Here is a 14,729-nt window from a genome sequence, read left to right as displayed (position 1 = left end):
GATCATTGGCTTATGTTTTGCAGCTTACCTATAGAGTTCAGGTGGAGATATCTCTGGGAGGATGGTAAGAGAGCTGGCGTAACTTTTCGAAGACTGTAGTTACAGTTTCTAACTAGGCATGCGGGTTTTACTTCACCACACGTCGGAAGAATCAACAGTCCCAATATTTCAATTTCTTCGATCTGGAATTGCTTGAAGAAATTCGACCTTTCGAGGTCGAGCTTAGAGTTTTTATAACTGTCTCATGTGTTCATTTTACTTTTACATCACTCAAATTGCAAGTGGTACCTGAAATTGCCAGAAATCTCACGGACAGAATGACCGAATCGATGGACACCGAGGCCATGTTTGCCTTCCCTCAGCTCCTGTTACACATTCATTTTGTAAGCAATAGTTGATATGCACATCTGCAATGAGCTCATGGTCCTTTATTAGATCGTGGCAAGTGTCGATGGCATATAACCGGTACTGATTTAGATCGTGGCAAGTGTCGATGGCATATAACCGGTACTGATTACCTTCCAGTGGAGGCCTGGTCATCAAAGGAAGTACATTGTATATATGTATGTAGGCATATTATATAGAAATATTTTTTAAACATTTGGTATATTTTGAAAAATACAGTTCTCTTTTTGAAGTAAAAACATGCCACTTTTTTACAAAAGTAAACTAGTGGTAGATGAATTGTTTTGCGTAAGCTCGCGATCTTTCATAACTGGCTTAGCAGTGCTCTTATTTAACTCTATTCTGATACCTGAACGAAGTAATGCAGTATTTCTGGGCATAATTCTCTGTACGTTTTTCTAGAAATAGCAACTGAAATTTTATTCGCGAATGAAAAGTTGCCGGAAATATGGTCGTTTAAAGCTAAACCGGATGAGAGGGAGTTTATTATAATTTACAGTTGACATTTTTTCCCTATTTTAGATCGCGAATTAGCAGCTTGCAAAATATATGCTATATCAATTATTTTATTTTGCTCAATGAACATTAATTAGTAATCTGATTTTATTATTTTCATACAGAAACTGGCTTTAAAATTCATCAGAGCTCTTCGTACTAAAAAGAAAGATGAACGAGGTCCACTAGTTTGCCAGATTTGTAAAAATAAAAGTTTTACAGCTCAAGCTACCTTGATGTATCATTACAGAAGTCATGCTGGTAAATACTATTAACTTATTTCCTCAAAATTTTAACTGGTTTCGTTTATTAAGCATCATTCTTCTCTGAGGTTTCTAGAATATGTATATAAATATGTATTCTACTTTCTAGCATATTGTGCATGTGAAATGGAGCCGTAAATCTGTATAGGCTATCTGATCTGTAGTATACATTGTCACCGTTTCTTTTATAAATGCTGTTTTAAATTAAGTGATGATTATTCAGTGAACTGAGTGCACTGCAATGAATTTGATGTATAAGATCCAACCTATCATCTCTCGGTTAACTCCAAATACCTAATCAGTTGCCCATTAATAACTCATTTCAAGCTACTTTTTAAGCCTTGAAATTCAAACTAAATTCCAAGGTAAATATATAAAACAAATAAAATATATTAAGTTTCGACTTTGAAATAAACTAAAAGTTACAAATTAGAAAGTTGCCCGTTCAGAACTGCTTTTCACAAGCATAGCAGTTCAGTTATTTACAGATCCACCTTCTGTTCCTGTGTCCGGAGGAATACGTTGACCTATCTAACCAAATTTCATTCACCATATCGACCATCCTAAAATTAAAGCTCAATTTAACTTAAGAATTTTGTGGTAATTCAATATGGAAACAACAATTTACTGATTAAATCCTTAACGTAGTCATTGGAAAGTCTGTAAACAAGACAGAGCAATTGCAAGTCTTTTTGATTCGCAGCAACAACGGATCTTTTTATAACTAAATGCATTCATCTTTTGCTTTTTATTAAAGACAAATTTACATACTTCTGGAACGACGGCATATTTTGCACCTACAGGTGTATGATTGGAAGATGAATAAATAGTTCTCAGCTATTAAAAAAAGTTTAAAAATCCTTAAATACAATACAAATCCTGGGTATGAACTTTGGCATTTGAAATCTTTATTTTAGGCGAAATTATTTATTAAGCTTGTCTCATTGGATTCTGCACATAAAGTTACAGAACTTGCTGTTTTTTTTCCTTCTAGTTTAAATCATAATTAATATAATTCACTGCGAGTTTGACGTGTTGAATTAATTATTATAGGAATGTTATTTATTGTAAGAAGATTAAATCATGCCTGAATAAATATCATAATACAAATGCCGGTGGTGGCCGCCTTCCTATTTCAAATCCAGATAGATATGTCTTTTCATAGTTACAAATGTTGCAGCAACCATAGCAGGTTTAGTGAGAATAGTTTCAAGAGTGGCGTCAAAGTCCAGTTCATCCGAAATAAGAGATTGTTTCTGTTATTCCTCTTTTTCTCTAGTGAATAGACTGCAGTATTTTAGAAATTATTTTGTCTTTGAAGAAAGAATTAATGAATCGCGTGGATCATCTAACATATCGATGAACTCCTGCAAAATTTCCTATATAAGCCATGTGTATGTCTGTATTCAGGTTGAGCCACAGTTTACATGTGATAGTTAATTTTTCTAACAGTTAAATTTATACTTTGCATTTCTTGTTTTTGCTTTCATATGAATACTTCCAATTCATAAATTCTCTGCAAAATTTAATTCTTTGCATTCCGTAGGCGCTGCTATGGAGACATGCATATTTTACTATATCGACAGCAATTTTATAGACTTTATCTCTTTAAATATAAACTCAGCAACTTGAACTCTATTAATTTCAAGATGAGTGTGTGTAAAGTTAATTTTTAAAAAGTTTGAAATAATTTTTTCTCTTTTAAAAAATTAAAAAATAAAATGAAGATTTCGAACGTTCTGATACTGAAGATGGCTTTGATTGTAATACGTGTAGAAAAAAATGGACATTTCGTTTGGTTATAATGAAATTATTATAAGAGAAGTAGTTTTGATAGCGATACATTAGTGTCAAGGGGGGGGCATAAATACGCAAGCTGTTGTCAGTGGTATCGATGTCAGTACCAGTATTTTCACAGAAGTAGAAAACAGTGAATGGACAGATATTACGGAAAGTGATGGTATTTTACAGCTAGCAAATTTTTCATTAGGAGCAAAAGTCGTCAGACTACAGATTTCGTCAAACGTTTCATAACCAACATAATGTTGCGTGCGCACGGGTTTGTTATGAATTGAATGCGCAAGTCCGATGAAAAGTGAATAAAATTAATTTTTATCACAACAAATAAAAACAAAATGCTTAAATTACCTCAGATACTCGTACAATATCGCAATATCTTGCAGTAGTTATCTTTTAAACTACCAAAAACTTTCAGCAGAACTAATTCAAAATAGAGTAAGCTAATTCGATTTCACCGCGAATTCGCTACAGTAAACGAGAACAGTTTTCTAAAACAACTCATAAAACAACTGAGATGAGAGGTTTTGATCCCGCTTTATATAAGCTTTTTAAACTCACGAGCACATTCTGGTATTTTCTCGATTTTTCCCGAAAAGCAAAAGCGTACAATTACGAGATATCTATTCATTAATCGCGCGTGCTGCTATACTTTCCATTTTCCTGGCGTAGCTTTCTCTTTAAATAAGTCGCGTGTAGCATTGCATGGGGAAATGAAAGACTTTAATAACAAGTCTACAAGTTGTATTAAAAATAGCAAACTAAATAAATCAATACAAAAACCGTAACAATAATTTTACAAAAATTTTTTTCACGTGTGTTTTCTCCTATACGATATTCAGTATGAGCGATGTCTAGGTTAGACGAACTATAATTATGGTGATTTTACCATAATTATTATAAAACCAAATTTACGTCAAAGGTTCTAAAGAAGAATTCTGTTCGGCAGACATGGTGCGTTACAGATAAAAATGAATGTTAGGCTTTTATTTTATTGCTGTTATCCTAAGTCTGGGCATAATGCCTATAGAAACATGTAGGCACATTGGTCATTGAATCATAATAGTAGAATTCATTATTTTCCGAACTCATTTACAAGAAAAACAATTAATAAAACATTTTAAACTTCACTACACCTCCCTATACATGTACTCCCCAAGTCTTGCTATCCTGCCTCAACGTGCCGGGAGGTGTCACTGCGCGGAACGGGCAAAGCGCGTCGGGAGCATAGCTCCTGGTAGGGCCACCCTAGGCGTGAAGGCCGTTCCAACATGCCCAGCTAGAGCATAGCAGGTGAAGATCGTTTAGGGGATTACCGTCTTGGTGATCGCGTGTCACAATCCTAGAGCCCCAGTGATCTCTCTTCCTTTCTGCCTCCTCTCCTCTTAACTACAACTTTTCCCGTTTCCCTTCTCCCTTGTGGTTTCCTCTTCCGAGGTTCGGGCTCATCATAAGAAACTGCAACAGGCTTGTTCTTCGAATGGCGAGAAAACTGGCCACGTGTTTGCCGTGCGTGCAGACCCGTGTCACTGGAAAGGGTAGTTGAGGGGCGAGGTACTGCCCCCAACACACTGCTTTGGCATCTGCTTCAGTTAAACGGAAGGCACCTTGTCATGATCTCGGGTGTCAATCGGCTGGTCACTAGTCCTTATGTCAGTGGCTTGGGGACAAACTCTCGGGAGTACCTTCTTTTGGGAAAGCCGACTGTGGGACTTCAGTTTGCGTATAGGTTCGGCTAGCACTGGCGTAGGAATCTGCGTTCCCTTGTTGGGCTCCATGGTGGGTGGGGCGGTCGCAACCGAATCTTTCTCCATTTAAATATGAATGCTATGATACCTTCCTGTTCCAACAGAGTACCCGATACTCCGATTGTGACAAAAAGACTAAGAAGCGACATAGAAAGCACTGTATCAGATGTACTTTGTTCGCGTTTCTTAATTATAACCAGCTCTGAAAAATTGAAAAAAATGTCACCCTTTCTAATAAACAAATATGTTTTGTCTTCTGTACGAGAACTGAAAATTATTAAGAGACTTCGGTCTGGAGGCCTTTTGATAGAAACTGTGTCCAGAAAGCAGCCTAATAGTCTTTTGAAACTAACTAAATTAGAACAAGCAAATATTGCAGTTAAGCCACATAACACTCTAAATTCGTCCCTAGGAGTAATCTCTGAAATAAACTTACTGTCAGTAACTGAAGAGGAATTTGTTAAAGAGTTGGCAGATCAAAACGTGTGGGGTGCTCGTAGGATCAAAATACGGAAACAAGGTCAACTCATTCCCACTAACCATGTCATACTTGCTTTCAAAAACATCAAAGCTGGATACCTAAACTGTTCAGTCAGGCCATATATACCGAATCCAATGCGTTGCTTTCAATGTCAGCGCTTTGGACATGGGAAGACCTCTTGTCGCGGTAGCCTCACGTGCATTCAATGTTCTATCGTAGGCCCTGCTAGTGAAGACTGCTCTGCTGCCCACTTGTATATAAACTGTAAAGGCGAGCATGCAGCTTTTTCAAGATCATGCCCGAAATGGCAGACAGAAAAACAAATTCAAAACATTAAAGTTACACAAAAGATATCATTTGCAGAAGCCAAAAGACTTTTTCTCTCTAACCAGCCAAGACCTAATAAATCTTATGCATCCGCAACAAAATCATTCAGATCAATACCAACGCAAACCACAATAACTGCACCGAAAAGAACTAGCAACGACAGAAGATCCTAGAAACCAAAAATCAGGGGGGAAACCTGATGTTGAAAGTAGTACGCCGGTGACTGCGCCCAAAGGAAAACAGGGTGTCCAACAGAACAAACATAGAGGTGGTATCAGAGAGAAAAATAAGCAAAAACCCAGGACGCCCATTCAGAGTTCCATCGCAAGCATGAGTTCAGGACGCTTAGACGACTCAGACGAAATGGACGTTGAAGAAGGGTTATCCCTTCCGAAACACCTTTTGCATTTATTTCGTGGAATTGCCGGGGTTTTCGTCAAAACCTGGATAACATCAAGGGTTTAATAAACATGCATCAACCTGCCTGCCTTGCGCTTCAGGAGACCTTGTTAAAACCAAGCAGACATGCTAAGATACGGAGATATACAACAGTAAGAAAGGACAACCCATCTGGGGATCGTGCCTGTGGTGGTGTGGGCCTTATCACCTCCCACAACCACTCATACATCGCTCTCCCTTTGACGATGTCCCTTCAAGCTGTGGCGGTTCAGATTAATTTACGCTTTTCAATCTCTGTATGCACCATTTATTTACCCCCACATGAACATGTTGATCAGCGAGAATTGGACAGAATAATAGAGCAGCTCCCAGAATCTTTATTGCTTTTAGGTGACTTCAATGCCCATAGTACATTATGGGGAATACGGAAAAGAACGGAACATACGGAAAGAAGGTCAACTCATTGCCACTAAACATGTCATACTTACCTTCAAGTCTCCTGACCTGCCTAAAAACCTCCAAGCTCGATACCTAAACTGTTCAGTCAGGCCATATATACCGAATCCAATACGTTGCTTTTAATGTCAGCGCTTTGGACATGGAAAGACCTTGTCGCGGTAGCCTCACGTGCACTCAGTGTTCCATCGTAGACCATGACAGTGAAGACTGCTATGCTACCCCTCGTGTATAAACTGTAAAGGCGAGCATACTGCTTTTTCAAGATCGTGTCCGAAATGGCAGACAGAAAAACAAATTCAAAACATTAAAGTTACACGAAGGATGCCTCGAAAGTCAAAACAACAGCACCGCCAAAACAAGCATCCATAATGGGTGCATTTATTTCGTTTAACTGCTGGGGTTTCCGTCAAAACCTGGATAATATCAATGATTTAATCAACATGTATCAACCTGCCTGCCTTGCACTTCAGAAGACCTTGTTAAAACCAAGCAGACATGCTAAGATACGGAGATATACCACAGTAAGAAAGGACAACCCATCTGGGGATCGTGCCTATGGTAGTGTGGGCCTTATTGCCTCCCACAATCACCCATACACTGCTCTCCCTTAGACGACGTCCCTTCAAGCTGTGGCGGTTCAGATTAATTTACGCTTTTCAATCTCTGTATGCACCATTTATTTACCCACACATGAGCATGTTGATCAGCTTTCTGCTCTTTCAGTGTAGGGGAGAATCTCTACGATAGTGACCACTTCCCAGTCATTGTAAATATTACAGGGAAATCAAAGATCTCTAGACAACCGCGCTTACTTTACGATAAAACTGATTGGGATCTTTTTTAATCTTGTGCTGTGCTGACTGAAGAAATGGTTAACCATGTGGACGTTAATACAGCAGTAAAAATTATCTCTGATACTATTGTACAAGCAGCTGAACTCTGTATTCCAAAGTCCTCGACAAAGTTTCCCAAAGCTTCCTAAACCCTGATAGAACAGTGATTGTCATGAAACTTCGAGACAGCAAAAGAATGCTTGGCGTATCTTTCGCCGATACCCAACACAGGAAAATCTTCTGGCCTTTAAAAAAGGCAACGCGAATGCAAGAAAAGTGAGGCGGCAAAGTCAGAGAAAATCATGGGCAGCCTACGTGTCCAATATTACCTCCTCAATGTCTAGCAAACAGGTTTGGGAAAGAGTCCGCAAAGTCTCTGGACTATATAATGTTTATTCTTTTTCTGTTTTAGAAAAAGATGGAAAGTTGATAAGCACTAGAGAAGTAATAGCCGATGCTTTAGGTGATGCATTTGCTGCTGTATCTGGCAGTAGCAATTACTCAAAAGAGTTTCTGCCAACAAAGGTGCGCTTGGAAAGGATTCAAATCGACTTTTTCCCATCCTAATGCAGAATCTTATAATAAAGATCTCACCGTGTTTTAATTAAGAAGTGTAATATCTCGCACTGATAGGACTTTCCCTGATCCCGATGGCATAAGTTCTTTGATGATACTATAAGGTACTGTAAAGCACCTGCCCTATGAATCTCTAGTGGTCCTTCTTGCTCTTTATAATAAGATATGGAAGGAAGAAATTTTTCCAACTGCCTGGTGCAGGGCCTTTGTTATCCCTATAGTAAAACCCGTCAAGGACCCGAAAAATCCTTTAGATTATCGCCCCATCGCGCTCACTAGCTGTCTTCACAAGATCATGGAACAAATGCTAAATCACCGTCTCACCTACTATCTGGAGACTAATCATTGCCTATTGCCTAAAGGTGGTTTCCGTAAAGGAAGATCTTCACCGGATAACGCCCTGTTTTTAGAAACCGCAGTATGCAATGCATTTGTGGAAAGAAATCGTGTCTTTTCGATCTTCTTTGACATGGATAAGGCGTACGATAGAACTTGGCGGCATGGAAATCTTCATGACCTTTACAGCACTGGATTGCGAGGTAATCTACCCATCTTTATTCAAAACCTTTTGAAGGACCGCACTTTCCAAGTCAAGATTGGTTCGTTGCTTTCTCAAGTATTTGTACAACAAGAAAGTGTACCCCAAGGTTCAGTGCTCAGTGTCACTCTTTTCAGCCTGAAAATTAATTCCGTTTTAAGAGAACTTCCTCCCACAGTGCATGGTTCCCTGTATGTTGATGATGTGCTGATCTATTGTCAAGGTCAAGATTTGAGATACATTGAGAGAAATAAAAATTGCTCTAAATAGAATCATAAAGTGGTCCAATAGTGGTTTTAAATTTTCTAGCCAGAAGATAGTCTGCGTGCACTTCTGTCGTAAAAGAAATCTACATCTTGATCCAGAGCTGCATCTTGACAGCTCTTTGATCCGCAAATTCAGAATTCTCAGGAGCAGAAGAAGAATTCAGAAGCAAAATTCTCAGGAGTTATCTTTGACAGAAAGCTCACTTTCCTTCCGCATATCCTAAATCTAAAGAAAAAATGTGCTAAAGTTCTCAACATGCTGAAAGTCCTGGCCAATACCTCATGGGGAGCAGAACGTTGTTCTATGCTCCGCATTCATAGAGCTTTATTCCATTCCAAACTTGACTATGGCTGTGTTATGTACGGATCAGCAGGGCCTTCTGTGCTGAAATTTGATCCAGTCCACTATCAAGCGCTACGGATTAGCTGTGGAGCCTTCAGAACATCTCCAGTCTAAAGTTTATATATCATCTGTTTTGAACCATCTTTGGAATTCAGACGCAAGCAGTTGTCCATTGATCTTCATTATAAAGTAATGTCACAAGCCGAACATCCTGCCCGACTCATGACATCTGATCTACCAAGCACGTCCTTCATATATCCCACCTTTTGATCTTCGCATTCACTCACTGATTGAAAAATTGGACCTAAAAAATCTGCATCCCAAAACCCTTAACTTTTTCGGTATTGCTCCTTGGCAAGAAGTGAATATTCAGCTACTTAAACATTTTTGGAGAACTTAAGAAGAGCAGTACCAATGACGTCCAATATCAACAAATTTCCTAGAGCATAGAAGCAGTCATTCTAACTAAAGCAATTTTTACTGATGGCTCAAAGAATCATGATCATGTTGGGGCAGCTTTTGTTTGTGATAAAGAAATCATGAGTATTAAACTACATAAGGCTGCATCTGTCTTTACTGCAGAAACTTTTGCCATTTTGAATTTCTTAATCTTTATCTCTAAGCAGAATAGCAGAAAGTTCATCATCTACTCTGACTCTCTGAGTGCCCTTGAATCAATAAATTACAAATACTAGCCACCCTTTGGTCTTAGAAATTTTAAAGGCACACCTCCGTTTGAGGTTTTTTTCTATTGCGTACTGCTGGGTGCCTGGACATGCTGGCATTAAAGGCAATGAACTCACCGATGTTGCTGCAAAATCTGCTGATATTACCTTTGAAAATGATGTTCCTTTTACAGACATACGGAAGTACATCAGAACAAAGATCTTGTCCAGGTGGCAAGAACTCTGAACAAATTAAGGCAGATAAAACCCAATTTGGAGTATTGGGAGTCGAGAGGAAATCGAAAGGAGGATGTACTGCTGACTCGCCTACGAATTGGTCATTGCAGAGTGACACGTCAGTACCTCTTAAAAGGAGATAATGAGCCTATTTGTGGCACTTGCAACGTTCCCGTTTCAGTTAATCACATTTTAACCTGCTGTCAGTCAGAAACGTGGATTTTATTTTAACTCTACGAATGTTAACTTAACAGATCTCATTGGAAGAAACCCTCACATCAAACCTCATAAGATTTTTAAAAGACATCTCTTTTTACCATATGATTTGAACTACATTTTATCCTGCTCTACCTGTTGCTAGAGCATTTCTCCATGCCTTCATCAGCATTACAGGTTCATTTCAACAATTCATCTGATACAATGTGTTTGTGCATTTTGGATTTTATTCAGCATTCGTCTGGCGCATAATAACCTTCAAGGTTTTGTGCCATTAAAAGTCAACCAACCAACCCTATACGTGTACCAGTTTGACAACCGTGGAGTTGCTGGCTGGTCGTATTGCAAAATTTACCGGAGTACAAAGAATTGATTATATGAATAGGGAAGTTAAAATGCGCGGATTCTTGCTTATCAGTTTTAATTAGTTCGTATTGGGTCCTGTTTTATTGGAGTGGTGGTCGCTTTTTCTTCTGCTTTTCTAAAGATTTTGTCTTGCAGTGACGTGTTTGGTAAACTGAGTTTCTGTAGTTAGATTTTTCAGATATCTATCTGATGTGAGACCTAAATTTTAATTGTTAGCCGCTTCAGTCAAGATTTTCTAGCGATTCTCCAATTTATGTTATAATAGTTGCATACCACATGTTGTGCTCAAAATAAAAGTTTATCGCTTATTAAATTGTTTTAAAATGTATGTATTTATGCTGACGATAACTCGCTTTCATATTTTTGTAATTTAAGTCAGACCATAGGGTTAGTCAGATTGACAACTAGAATTTCAAGTTCTACAAGTTCACCAAGTCCACCTAATTTTGAAACGGTTCGTGTTTTTAGCAGCTGGAAGTTTTCCTCTGTAGGTACCTCAGAAAGAGATTTTAAAAATAAATAAACTACTTTTTTACAGTGCTGAGATGTTTTTCACAATATTTTTAAGAAGCTTTGTTACGGGAAGTATATGTGTAGGATCAATATTTAGGGAAATAAAGTTCGTAGACACTGTTTTTTTTCAACCTGTATGACTGAGAATTAAATATTTTGTTTTATATTTTTGTCCCAAAAAACATAAATAAAGACTGCTTAATATTCAGTCATACAAGTTATTACAATTCTATATTTGCTGACAGCAATAGAGGATCTGTTGTTCTGAGCAAAATATTTGCTTACTGGACAAAATTCTGAAGCTGTGTCTGTCTGCTTTCTGATGAAAACCATAGCAAAGTCAAAATATGGGAACCAGTAACCAATATATTTTTGTGACTTCAAAAAATTATTTAGTTGTAATGTTATAGTGAAATAATCATTGTTATTCATGTAACCTGCCCCATGTGTTTAAGCATGTACTATAAATAGTTAAACAATTTCTACTTATTTGTTAAATTTCATTAAAAATTAACTCTCGCTAATTATCTTGATGTGCTTCAGGTATAAAACCATTTTCATGTACTGTCTGTGAAGCTACATTTACACGTCAACACAGTTTGAATTATCATATGCTGATTCACAATAATAAAAGTAGGTTTGTTTGTGGAGACTGCGGTCGGAATTTTCGTCATCCAAGCCATTATAAGGAGCATTTACGTCGCCACACTGGAGAAACACCATATGAGTGCACAGATTGTAATTTAAGGTAATTTTTTATTGGTATCTAAAAGTTTCATTGCTCACTCGAAGATGAATTTTATGCGTGCATCTTCATTCGCCTTGAATAAAATCTCAAATTAAATACTCTAAAAAAATTTTTAGTAATGAATTATATGCCGTTCAGCTTGATAAAAGAGGATAATTGTAAATGTTCTTTACATGTAATAAAGTAAAGACGGAAAAAGTTATAAGTATGTATGCATAGTAACAGTTTTCCTTAACACATAAATTTCATAGTTTTTAACTCTGTCTCATAAAAGTTAGAAAGATCAGACTTTGAATTTTATCATATTATTTATATGGTACTGCGTATAGCTTGCAATGAGCTGTTTGTGCTGATTATTGCCAGCAAATAAATTGTGACATTTTCACACTTTAGATGAATATAGCTTTTGAAGTGATTGTATTAATTTGCTTCAAAAATTATTTTTATAAAAAGGAATGGATGGATATGAAAATAGCTGTAGAACTCGTGTACGTTTTCGTAGATGATCAGTGAAACTCTTTTATGAGAATGATATATGTAATAAGGTTAGTATACTAAACTTCATATTGTAAGATAGCTGATAATGCTTCAGACACAAATGTACTAATGGCAAATAAAATTGCAGCATCTAGAAGCGTGACATGAAACAAGCATGATGTGTAAATTATGGGAGGACATATAAATATTTAGCAGCACAGCAAGCATGAAAATCATATGCAGCAGTAATGCCTCCTGAAGGTAGCAAAGAGCAGAAGGCTGGGCTCTGTTATGTTTTGGAATGATGTATGCTTTATGTTATTGTGGTGCCCATTTGTACAGGAATATGTATGAGATATTAGCTTGCGTAAATTGCAGAGTGTTGAGTTGTAACACCTCCTGCGGATTCCAACTAACTTGGCGATTTCAATACCATAAAAATAAAGTGTTATGTTTGTTCTGTGCAGTGAATTATCACCACCGCCAGAATAGTTAACCGTCAAATAGAAAAGCGGAAAATTAAAACGCTTTAAGTTTTTTTTTTTTTTTTTTTTTTTTTTTTTACCTCACCGCTTATGACTGCTTAAATTAAAATACACAAACACAAATACAAATTTACCAGTCAAGCTGGACCTGGTATCAAAACTTAAAACGTGCTTTCACAGTGGTTATAAATGCAACGATTAAATGTAATGTGCCTAGACACTACAAGTTTACCTAGATTGCGACAGAATTTTGAATACTCTCTCAATAAACAGGATCTAACCTCAGTCTGAAGTATTCCCAGAAAGACCGGCATTCGTAAACAGTTTGTTTTCTTCGATCGAAGGGTGGTGAAGCACGAGCCAAACTCTCACATTATATTCGTAAATCTCTAAACTGTGTAGTAAAACATTGCCACTCAAATCTACGTAAGTTCTGGACTGAGTGAACCTCATGGCCAAAAGAGGCAGAAAGGAAAGTAGATTAAAATAACATTTTGTTATCAAAGCTTAAGTGTAAATGCCACAAAGTAATTGATAAAATACCATGCATGAATGCAGCCATACATTCCGCACCACAAGCTGTATATCATACCAATTTGAAACACAAAAATAAGAGCAAAAATGGCATATTAAACAACGATCTGCCCACCAAAGTAAAATAAATAATACAACGTTAATAAACAGAGTTGTACATCAAAATGGGATCCAAAAAGTCTTAAATCAGCCTCCAACAGAGTAAAAGATCGGTATAAATGTGTGGAACACCACAGTTTTACGACCCACGCACAAACTGTGTTGCTGAATTGGCTTTTCTTATAGAAAAAAATATTGCTTAAAGATGATTTGAAAAGAATGGTAATTGAAATGGTAGTGCAGACACTACCACTACACATAGTATACAGTTCCATACACATAGTATCGCCACTGAGGACGATCGGCAGGATTATCAACGATGTCTATATATCATAGGGAAATGGCTTAACGTGTTTTCATTCTCAGTGTGGTAGGCACGCGGTGTTCCAACAAAAAGTGCGGATTCCTTTTGTAGGCAATGAGACTATCCCAAATATATCAAAGCAGCCATCATTGCAAACGATGCTGACGATGCTTTTTCGACGGTCGCTGAAAAACGACGGACTAGGATTATGGATTCCAGGTAGCCTTTACTTTAAGCATTTTATAATGGTTCCGAAAAACATGTCTTTTTCTGTAAAAGGCATCATAAGATCATGGTTTATAAAAACCGAGTTAATGACTGCTTTTTGTGCAGTTTTCACTGTTTGTTTATCTTGACGTTCTGTCGTTCTGATGGCTACCTCTTGCGCACATGTCGTTGTATTACGCTGTTTAGCTCTTATACATCTGGATTGCTATGCCGATTTTACTCACATGCTAGACAATACGTTGACCGGAGCTGTCTGGCTTATCTCAGCATCGCCTATCTCAGTGATGGCGAACCTATGGCTCGCAGAGCCTCATCAGCCGGCACGCGAGTAAAATATTACTACCTTAATCAATAATCACAATAAAATGATACAATGTAATTTAAATAAGTGTTTAATCTGTTCTTGAACGTTTCACTTACTTTCTTATCACATAATGTTACTGGCATAGGGCCTAAGCTGAGATATAAGATTTTCATATATCGCCATAGAAATGATATACATATTTATTGACCCAATTTATGACGTTTCAATTATTTGGGCCAATCGTATTACTTGTTGCATGTAATATGTCGCCAATCATATTACTTGCAAAGAATACGCCAAAGTTGAAGCAACTAATGTTAAACAAATTCAAATTTATTGCAGACTACCGGTGAGTTTTAATACTTTCATTGTTAAATATATTCCAGTTTTCAGATCTAAGCATTTTGAGTGGCCCCGTGGCTAGCGTGTCGCGCTCCGAGGTTCGATCCCCGGGCTGAGCAACTTTAAGTGAGCAAAAGGCGTACTGTCACCTGTATGGTGCTCAAGGCTCTTGCTAACGACAGGCGCAATCTTGCGCTCCTTGGGCCACTCAACCGGTATAGTGGTTAGCGTCGCTGACTGCTGTGCCGAAGGACCTGGGTTAGAATCTCGGAGAAGAAGTG

The 14,729-nt window shown here is 37.6% G+C and overlaps 1 protein-coding gene across 2 annotated transcripts in view; it reads left to right on the top strand.

The window, feature by feature from the left end:
• Positions 1-14,729, top strand: part of LOC118197632 (uncharacterized) — a 142,213-nt gene that overhangs the window by 107,981 nt on the left and 19,503 nt on the right. The window contains exons 7-8 of one of the 2 annotated variants that reach the window (XM_085809735.1): positions 1,026-1,161; positions 11,471-11,675. In XM_085809735.1, the coding sequence (XP_085665861.1) occupies positions 1,026-1,161; positions 11,471-11,675 (341 nt within the window). The remainder of the gene's footprint in view (positions 1-1,025; positions 1,162-11,470; positions 11,676-14,729) is intronic. The other variant, XM_085809736.1, reaches the window with a different exon arrangement.

The sequence above is a fragment of the Stegodyphus dumicola genome, chromosome X2, assembly GCF_044657685.1.
Source record: "Stegodyphus dumicola isolate Sdum_Otavi_A_Nest chromosome X2, ASM4465768v1".
NCBI lineage: Eukaryota > Metazoa > Arthropoda > Arachnida > Araneae > Eresidae > Stegodyphus > Stegodyphus dumicola.
The sequence above is the reverse complement of the archived record's forward strand: the minus strand, read 5'-3'. Positions and strand labels throughout refer to the sequence as shown.